Genomic DNA, 10410 nt, shown 5'->3' with positions numbered 1-10410 from the left:
GGAACTGGGGATTGAACTCAGACCCTTGTGCTTGCCAGGCAAGCGCTTATTCTACTGAGCCATCTCCCCGGCCCCAAGAAAGTTTGTTTGTTTGTTTATTTATTTATTTATTTATTTATTTAAGTACTGGGGGTTGAACTAGGGATCTTGAGCTTGCCAGGCGAGTGTTTATTCTACTGAGCTATCTCCCCGGCCCTATTCTTAAAGAAATTGATCGTAAGACAAGAAATACTTCCTAGGATAAGTAATTCGATTAGAGTGTGAAGGCAGAATAGAAAGAATGACGGCCTCCCTGTGAGGTGCTCCTTCTCCTCGTCTTCCTGGTGTCTCTCTACTGCTTGGCGGGGTGTGTGCCAGGCTGAGAGATCTTCTGTCACCTGCTATACAAACTCGGGATGTGATCCAGACAACCAAGCCATTCAGTTTCCAGGGGCTTTCCTGTTACAGTCGACTCCACAGTCTCTTCTGTTGACATGAAATGGTTTCCAGCTTTTCAAAACCAAAGCAGAACTGAAGAGAAAATGTGTACATCTTATTGTTTCGGATGGATCCTTCCATGTGGAATTTTCAGGCCCGGTATACACTGGCTTTGAAGTTGTTGGTCCAGAACTGACCTGTGAGGTCTCTGCACTGAGGTGAAACCTTGAAGTAGAAGTCAGGGACCCTGTACTGGACACCTGAGGTGAAGGGAGATTGAGAAGGCCAGGGAGATAACCACAGCATCTGAGAGAGAGCCAGGGGCAGGGGAGGCCCTGGCCCAGCCCTGCTGCTCTACAGCTCGGCTTTTCAACAAAGCAGCCTACACTGCACTCTGTTCGGATGGGACCAGGGCTGGCCACCCTGCCCCGGTGCTCCCCTGCAGGCCTGTGACCCTTTCTCAGGGAAGCTCCCGGTGAATTAGTTGGTGTGTTGGTTTTAGTCTTGTGAGAATTATTTATGCTAAGCTTATGTATACTTAGTCCTTAGCTTTTGTTAGCTTTGATACATAGTTATGCATAAATTATGCATATTTCCATTTATGTTATGAAACATACTAAGAAGCTATTAGCTATATAAAACGAGAACCAAAACAATACCATTTCTGTTGATACCTATATGTCTTTCCCAAATCTTTTTCCCACAGAAAATCAGAATTTAAAATTTGGTACATACACTTATGTACTTCTCTTGTTTTCTTTTGTTTTTGCTTTTGTTTTACTATATTTTGTATTTATCCTTTCATACTATGTTGTTTAATGCATTTAAGCTCTATGAAAATAGTACCATAATTTATTACAATTTTTTGCTTTTTTTTCTTTTTGATTATACTTTTAAGACTTCACCCGTGTTGTTTTGGTTATTTTTATTTTTTCATTTTTATTACCATAGGAAATGTCAGTACATGAATATATTGCAATTTCTTTTTTTCCTCTTGATGGCTATGTTTTGAATGCAGATCTCAACCTAATTAGTGATAGTAAAGTCAATTAATGACCATAGTACAGAATGTTAGGGTGTATCAAACACAGATTAAGGATTGTTCCAGTAAGTTGTCTTAGTTTCTTTTCTCATTGCTGAGGAGAAATACTCAACACCCATAAGTTAAGGGAGGAAAGGTTGGTCTATCTCAGGTTGTAGAGATCTCAGTTCATAGGCTGGCTGCAAGGCAGGGAGCATGGCAGAGATGCATTGCAGTGGAGAAATGGTCTGTGGGCAGCAGGCAGGGGTGGCACATTGACCCTCTTCTGTCCCTTATATTTTATGCAGCCTACCACCTTAGGGCAGGCATGGGCTCACACCCTTAATCCCAGTGAGAGAGATTCCAAACCAAGTGGTGGACTGATTTAGCAATCACACGCCCTTCATTCATCCCAGCACCCCCAGCTCTGGACCCAGCCCACTCTGAAAAGCACCCCTCATAAGGCTTTGGGGGGACGTCTAGACACAAGCCGTAATGGAAGTAATTTTATTTGAATACAGGAGTTCAGTGTCAAATGACATGTTGTTTTGTGCAGCCCTTTTAACAGTCTTCACTTCAGGAACTCTTTTAGGGGTCCCAGACCTTCTTATTCACCATTTAGAATTGTCAGACTTCATTTTTGTCAGAATGGTAGTACAGAACAGGAACTCTGCGTTGTTTTAAGTTGTGTATTCTTGATTACTAACAAAATTGAACTAAGTTTTATACACTTGTTAATTTATCCTTTAAAAAGTGCTAAGCCTATTTTTCTAAAGAATGATTTGTTTTAATTTACTGGTAAGAATTTTTGATATAGTCTTAATCTTTTGGTAGTTATATTTTTTACATATATTTTTTTTTGTTGTCTAATTGTGTTTTTACTATTTTTAAAGCCATCATTATAGAAGTTAAGTTTAAAGCAAATGTTTATTCTTTTAGATTTATTTTTTATTTTCAAAATATTTCCCGTATTTTCATTCCATAGTTAGAAACACAAGAATACTTTTGTTCTAGATGCTTCATTGTCTTTTATCCATGGTCTTGAATAGAAACCCAATTCCTTTTTTTTCCTTCCATAGGTGTAAACAGGTGGCCTTACTACCTATTAAATAATTCCTTTTTTCTCCCCATGCTTCCCAATGATAGGTAAGACCCCTGCCAGCTGTCCTTTTTCTATTGCTAAGGGGCGTCTGTTCCTGGCACGCTCTTGTTCCAGTGACCAATTCCCACACCGACATACTTTCTTAGTTATGTGGTTTGACAAGTTTAATATCTGATTGCACAGCTTTTTCAGTTATCCTTCTCCAAGATAATCTTTAGTTGTCTTCTTAACTCTTACATTTGAATATAAAATTTGGGCTGAGGTTGTTAAGTTACTTTTTAAAAAATTCCTTATTAAGATGTTTGATTAGGGTGGGTGAATTGGTGCACACCAGCTATTAATCTGAATAGGAAGTTTTAGGCCAACATGGGCCACTTAGAGAAACCCAACTCAAAATAAAATTTAAAAGGGTTTAGATAAAGCTAAATGGTAGAGCACTTACCTACCCCTATGTTCAATTCCCAGTACTCAAAATAGAATGAAACAAAAATTTCCTACTGTGAAGAAAACTAACATCTGTACAATAAATTCATCTACTCACAAATATAATGTATTTCTCTACTTATTTGTCTTAATGTTTATTATTTTCAAACATTTCTACATAAAAATATTGCTCATATTTTATTAGATTTTTTTCAAATTTCTTACTGTTAAATAATTTTTAAAACTGTGATTAATTGACTTTCTAATATTGACCCTATATCAACCCACCTTTCTAAACTTACTTTTGATTTGCTTGGTTATATATAACATTTTCCTTTTCTGTTTCAATATTTTCTATTTCAGTGCTGAGTGAGCTGGAAACACAGTGGTTCTTATCTTACTCTTGATTATAAAGAGAATAATTTAATATGTATCTAGTAAAAATAAAATTTGTAGGCCTTTTAAAAAAAACAGGTATGTGCCCACCTGGCACACACAAGGTCCTGAGTTTGATTCCTGGTTTAAAAAAAAAAAAATCAGGCTGAATTTTATTTTTTATATTTGAGATAAACTTGCATCAAATTAAATAATTTGCATTTTGAGAGTCTTTTGTTATTTTCTTTGGTGAAATGATGAATTATACTTGCAAATTTCTAAAGTGAAATGATTCTTACATTCTGCCAATTAATCTAATTTGTTAATAATATATTAATTTTGCTTAGACATGATGTATCATTTTTCTTTTTTCTTTTTATGTTTTGGTCTTTTGGAGACAGAGTCTTGCTGTGCAGTTCAGGTAGGTCTTGAGCTCACTTAATAGCCCAGGCTGGTCTCCAACTTGCTGCAGTCTCCTGCTTCACCCTCCCGGGTGCTGCTGGGATTACAAGTGTGCACTGCCACACCCAATTCATTTTTAATATATATGATTGTGTTATGTCATGTGTCTAGATATCTCCAGAAAGCCTCATGTGGTCATATATGAGGTTGTTTCAGCGGTGGCTGGATCTCAAGTGTGTGATGCTGGGACTGATTCACGTTGCAATGCTAGGATCAAGGGCACTAAGTGTAAGGATAGGAGTTCCACCCACCCTAAGTAGTCTAAGGTCCAAGGAATAGAAAAACCTGTGGTTGTCCCTTGTTGCTTTGCTGCTTTCTGCCTGCCATGAACTGTTTTTATCTTTTTTTTCTCTCAGTTTGCTTTTCTGATCAACCTTGTAGTAGTTTGCCATTTTGTGATTCTTTTCAAAGAACTAACTTACATTGACTTCTATTTTACTAACTTCTTTATTTTCATTACTTTATTGGAGCTTATTCTATTTGTATTTATGCTTCTCAGGTACCTTAATCTCTCTTCTAATATGTAGCTTATTATACTATATAATATATCAGTGACATCACAGTGACAACTTTTATAACATTTTCATTGTTCAATTCTAAATACTTAAAATTTGCAACAACAATTCTTTTTGACCTATGCGCTATTTCCAAATTTATAAATTTCCAAATTATTTTATCTTACATTTTAATTTGTTACCTATTTCAGTGAACATTGCATTGGGTTTAGAGAATCTTACTTTTGCATATCATTTGTCCTTTTCTATTTGTCGAGAAGTGCATTGTAGTCTAGTGTTGTGGCTATGTCTATATGATCCTCCAAAGCCTCATGCAGTCATCGCTGGGGAGTTTTGAAGATGGCTGTATTGGAGTGTGATACTGGGATTAAGGCTGTGATGCTGTGCTTAAGGGTGTGGATAATGAGAGGCCCGCCCTGGCCATGGGGGGCCCCACTTTATAGGCTCATAGCTTGTATAGACTGTAGCCTGATGCTTGCTGCTTTGGCTGTTTGCTGCCTTCCTCCCTGCCACACCATGAAGTATTTCTCTATGATCCTGCTCTGCAGTGCTGACTTTGGACCCAACTGACTATGGACCTATAAAAACTGTGAGCCAAAATAAACCAGTTCTCCTCTAATTGTACATATCAGAAAGATATTTTGCTTCAACAATAAGAAAACTAACTCATACAGCTGGTAAAATGGCTGGTTTTTAGAAATGAATTTCTATGCACATGAGATTTCACCCTCTGTATGAATAGATTCAGAATTCTTTATATGTCTATCAAATTATGTTATTTTAGAATCTTCAAATCTTCTGTACCTTTACTACCTCTCATTAACAGAAAGAAAAATTATGATGTCTTCTGTTATGATAAAGTTTTCAGGGTTTCCTTGAGGTTCTCTCAGTATTTATATATTCTGTGATTCTTATGATGTATGCCTGAGTTCAGAATTCTCATAATTTCTCAACAAGTTAAATATTATTTTTAATCATTACATTGCAGTTCTCTGTCCCTTCAATATCTGTTACATTGATTAAAAGTAGCTTGGGGTCCTGGGGGTGTAGCTCAATGGTAGACCACTTGTCTAGCATGTGTGAGGCCCTGGGTTGTATACCCAGCACCACAAAACAAAATTATAAACTTGATATTTAATTGTTTATATCTAACATACAACTTTATGGTTATCATCCAGCTGTACTTCTTATATCCAGACTGAACATCTTTCGTTTTTAACTGGAGTATTTAGTCCACTTTTATCTTTCCATGTATTTTAACTGGTGCCTATTGTTTTACTTTATGCTTTTTAAATTACTATTTTCTACTGGTTCACCTGCCATCCCTTTCCACCCTTTAGTTCCCAGCATGAAGTCTGTATTATTTTGCTTCTGTTAGTCTGTAAGATATATACTGTGTGTCTGCCTATTTAGTGATAGCCTTGAAGTGTTTATCATGTTATAACTCAACAAAATCTAAGCTGTTATTTTACCTTTTTGAAAGAACACTACTAGGAGCTTAGACTGTTTCAATAATTTTCCCTCCTGGACTCACACAGTATTATTGTCTAATATTTTATCTCTTAAAAATATTTTTTTACCTTAAAAAATTATATAAAGTTAAATAAACTGGATGAACTTCTATGAGTCTCTACATGCATAGGTTTGTGTAACCACCTCCACAAGAAAAATGCAGAAGGTTCCAACCTCAAAAAATTCTCTCAGGTTGGGGAGATAGCTCGCTAGCCTAAGTGCCTGCCTGGCAAGTAGAAGGTCCCAAGTTCGATCCCTGCTACACCATGCCATGCCAGGTGCACCATGCCAGCCCCAAAACCAGGCATGGTGGTGCATGCCTGTAATCCCAGTGCTGGGAGGCTGAGACAGTAGGATCACTACAAGTCTGAACTGTGTAACGAGACACTGTCTCAAAAAAGAAAAAAAAATTTTTTTCTTCTCTCATGCCACCATATTGTGGTGCACCACCCCCAGCCCATATCTCTGCTCTGGTTTCCTATACTTTAGCTTTCTACTAAGGGAATACTTACGTATCGAACTTTTTCAGATGGACTTTTTAACATTGAGCATAATGGTTTTGAGATTAATCCATGTGGTAGATGTGTCAGTAATCCATCCCTATGTATTCTGGGATGCTGTTTCACTGTATATATGTTCCACAGATTGTTTACCTCTTTACCTGTGGGAAGACATCTGGTTTGCTTCCAGACTTTCATTATTATAAATAAAGTTCTATCAACCTCCTGTGTGCATGGGTGCACATGGGTGTGTGTGTGTGTGTGTGTGTGTGTGTGTGTGTGTGCAGCACATGTGCCATTCTAATATTTGTATCTTATTTTGGTCTTGACTCACACTAGACTAATGGACAGTAACGTTGAGTAGCTTTCCTTTTGCTTATTTGACATCAGCATGTTTTCTTTGGTTTAATTTCTGCTCAGATTTTTTGCCCATTTTAAGATAATTTTTTCTTATTGGACATAAAAATCCTTTACATAACTTAGATATGATTCTATCTTATACATGATACACTTATATTTTCTCTGTTTTTAGGGCTTTTTTCATCTTTTAATGGTGTGTTTCCAACAGCAAAATGTTTCATTTTGAAGAAATCTAATGTATTTTTTTCTTTTATGAATTATGCTTTTGCCCTTGTACCAGTATCTATGAGTCAGTGGTTTCCAATCAATATCATAGATATTTTCTTGAAAAATGTTGTAACATAGCCAGGCATGATAGCACGTATTATTCCAGCTATGATAGATGCTGAGGCAGGAGAATCACAAATTTGGGACCAGCCTGACCAATTTAGCAAGACCCTGTCTAAAAATGAAGCATCTGGCCTTGTGGTTTCATAAGAGAATTCTGCTGGGTTCAATCCTTGGTACTAGATCCTCCTCCAAAAAGAATTTTTCTTTTCTTGAAGTCTATGATTTATTTATGCTTTAATTATATATGATGTAGAGACTGGACTAGGGTTCCAATTTTTGCATATCATTGTATTTTGCCCCAATTTGTTGGAAAGATTCTTCTGCACCACTGAATTGCTTTTGCTCCTTTGTTAAGATTAGGGGGTCAGCTTTGTCTGGTATATTTCTAGACTATTCTGTGCCATTAATGTAGGTTTTTGCCTTTTGCCTGTAACTCTCTTATTTAATTTTATAGTAAATCTTAAAATTGGATCATGAGAGTCCTACAACTTTAGTTTTCTTTCTAGAAATGGTTTCCATTTTTCTACTTCCCTTGTACTTTAAAATCAGTCTCAGAGTCCATATGTACAGCAAATCCTGTTGAAATGTTGGGATGACAATTTGTGGTCAGTCTAGGGAGACTGGCATCTTTGCTATGATGATATGATTGAAAACTATGATGTCCATTTAAATTTTTAATGATGATTTCAGTAAAGAGCACATTGCTGTTAATACCCCTGAGAACACTGCCCCACGCTTCAAATGCTTATCCCAGCATTCTTGCCACCTTTCTGAGGCACTTCTGGAAAGTCCTCTTTCGCAAGTGTCTTTAGTTGGATAGTTGTGGCTGCCGTGATGTCTGGAATCAACTCAGAACACTTTCCTTTAATAGTGATTTTGATTTTTGGTTTGGCTTTGGGGAAGAGCCAGGGATTGCCCTAGTGCCAGACCCTGGGAATGAGACGAATGTGGGCACGAGGTAGTGTCTTATGCATCTGCCTTTTCTTTAGAAGGCAAATGACAGTAGCATTCACTGTGCTTTTTATTACACTGTGTACAGACACTCACAAAAGAGGACTTCCAGAACTGCCTCAGAAATTGACAAGAACAGTGGAATAAGTGTGTTTCAAGCTAGTGGGAGGATTTTGATGGTGACTGATAGCAACATGTCTTTTGCTGTAATAAAAGTTTTTTAAACATTTATCATATGTTTTGATCATTGTTGATACACAGCATTTTCTAGTCCATAGACGTGATATGTCTCTCCGTTTACTTAGCTGTTAAGTGGTTTCTTTCATTAAACGCTTTACAGTTTTCAGCCTGCAAGTTCTGTGTGTGTGTGTGTGTGTGTGTGTGTGTGTGTGTGTGTGAGCTATTTGTTTAGATTTTTATTTTTTTTTAACTTGTATTAGTACCTATTTGTAGTGGCCAACGATTGCACTCATTGTGGGGAGCTGGTCTGTGTACATAACTCACCTGAGTCTTCCTCTTCCCTCTTCCTCTTCCTCCCTCCTTCCCTCCTTGGTGTGTTTTGGTATACTGACACCTAAGAATTATATCCTTTAAGCTACTGTCTCTGATATTTTTAATAATTTCGGTGTTTATTACATGTGCATAGAAATACTTTACTTTCATATGATCTTGCTGAACTTATATTAGTTCTAGGATCTTTTTTCTGCATTTCTTTTTGTTTCTATGTGAACAGCTATGTCACTTGAGGATAGTGTCCTAGCACTTGGTTGTCAGATCTTGGCATTACTTCCCAGGACTCAGTCATTGTCCCTGTGTTTGTCTTTTATTGATTCCTCCTCAGGTTTCTGCTGCTTTTGCTTGCCTGTTTACTCAGTTGGAGGAGGCGAAGAGACATAGATAGAGAAACCTAATTAATTCCGTGACTTTAAAATAAGACATGTCTGGGAACAAAAGAAGTGTATGCTTGTTGTGTTCAATCCAGCTCCCTGTCTGGAGCAGGAAATTAGAAAATATGTTATTTGCCACCTTCACAGGTGTGTTGCTCATTTGATTCCCTGTAAGTTCCAGGACTGTCTCTATTTTGAATTATTTGCTAAGAAAAGAGAATGAGGAAGAACTATGTGACTGTGCTTTTAATACATTTTATTTGTATTTGTTGTTACTGACCTGTTTCTCAATTTTCCCCGCAGGGCAGAGAAGACTGAAGTTCTGAGTGAAGACCTTCTTCAGGTAAGGCTGTCATCGACTGTGGCCTCGCAGATGTCGCAGCTGCTCCTGACACTGAGCACAGACTGTTTGGAGCTACAACCTTTTGTGTTTCACAACAGTGCTTTACATTTTGAATACAGTTGGCCCACCCACCTGTGCATGTCCACATCTGTGGATTCAAGCGACTGTGGATCAAAATATTGAGAAAATGGCACCGGTACTAAACACATGCAGACTTCTAGTATTGTCATTAGTTTTTGAACAATGGAGTATAGCAAGCATTTATATTGTATTGGATATTAGAAATAATCAACTGATTTGCTATTATTAGATACATCTAGGCATTTAGTATGACCTTTTATGTAAGGATTTGAGCATCAGTAGGTTTTGTTATCCAAGGGGGTCTTGGAACTGAGCCCCACAGATACTAAGGGTGACTATACAGTTCAGCTAAGATTCTAGAGGAGAACTCTGAAGTCTTCATTATGTGGTTAAAAAAAAAGCTCCAGGGTCTGCAGTCGACCCCTCCATCTCTCCAGCACTGGATGATGTCTTCCCCAAAGTCTTATCTCTAGAGACAGGTGTCACGATTGTTCAGATTGATAACCTCCCCTCTTCTGACCTTGCCCTTCCCCAATGGCACCCCATGCTCTGTCTGCAGGTGGAGAAGCGCCTGGAGCTGGTAAAGCAAGTGTCCCACAGCACACATAAGAAGCTCACTGCGTGTCTCCAGGGCCAGCAAGGTGCAGAGGCTGACAAGCGCTCCGTAAGTGCCCTTGATGGGACCCTGGGCAGCTCCAACTTGCCCCCTGATGGCAAGGCTCCCACTCCTCAGGCCTTGCTTGCTGTGGCTGTTCGTTGTAGATGCTTACTGTGTGTATACATTAAATAAGCAAGCCTGCTTCTGCAGAATGACACCCTTCCACTGTTCTTGCCTGAATCGGTACCCCTCCTCAGGCAAGGTAGTAAGGTCCGTGTCCTTAACTTATCTAGGATGGGGTCCCCAGGAGGGTTGCAGAGGCATGCCTGGAGCCCAACCTGTAGGGCAGCTTTATCCTTGATGGGCATCTTCACATCTGATCTGGCTCATTCATAGATTCCATTGGGCCCAAAAGTATTTTAAGGTCTCATGGAAAAAAATAATGCTGTGATGTTAGAGGATATAAATGAAATTGTTTTCACTGTAATAAAATACTAAAGAGAACGTGCTAGATAAAGCTGCTCCAATATCTT

The 10410-nt window shown here is 38.2% G+C and overlaps 1 protein-coding gene across 3 annotated transcripts in view; it reads left to right on the top strand.

Moving 5' to 3' along the window:
- Positions 1 to 10410, top strand: part of Arhgap44 (Rho GTPase activating protein 44) — a 215289-nt gene that overhangs the window by 110143 nt on the left and 94736 nt on the right. For all 3 annotated transcript variants that reach the window (XM_023706351.1, XM_023706349.1, XM_023706350.1), the window contains exons 2-3: positions 9159 to 9198; positions 9839 to 9943. In XM_023706351.1, the coding sequence (XP_023562119.1) occupies positions 9159 to 9198; positions 9839 to 9943 (145 nt within the window). The remainder of the gene's footprint in view (positions 1 to 9158; positions 9199 to 9838; positions 9944 to 10410) is intronic.

Source organism: Octodon degus, unplaced genomic scaffold (assembly GCF_000260255.1).
Source record: "Octodon degus isolate 3935 unplaced genomic scaffold, OctDeg1.0 scaffold00253, whole genome shotgun sequence".
NCBI classification, from domain to species: domain Eukaryota; kingdom Metazoa; phylum Chordata; class Mammalia; order Rodentia; family Octodontidae; genus Octodon; species Octodon degus.
Note: the sequence above shows the minus strand (reverse complement) of the source record. Positions and strands in the feature narration are given on the sequence as shown.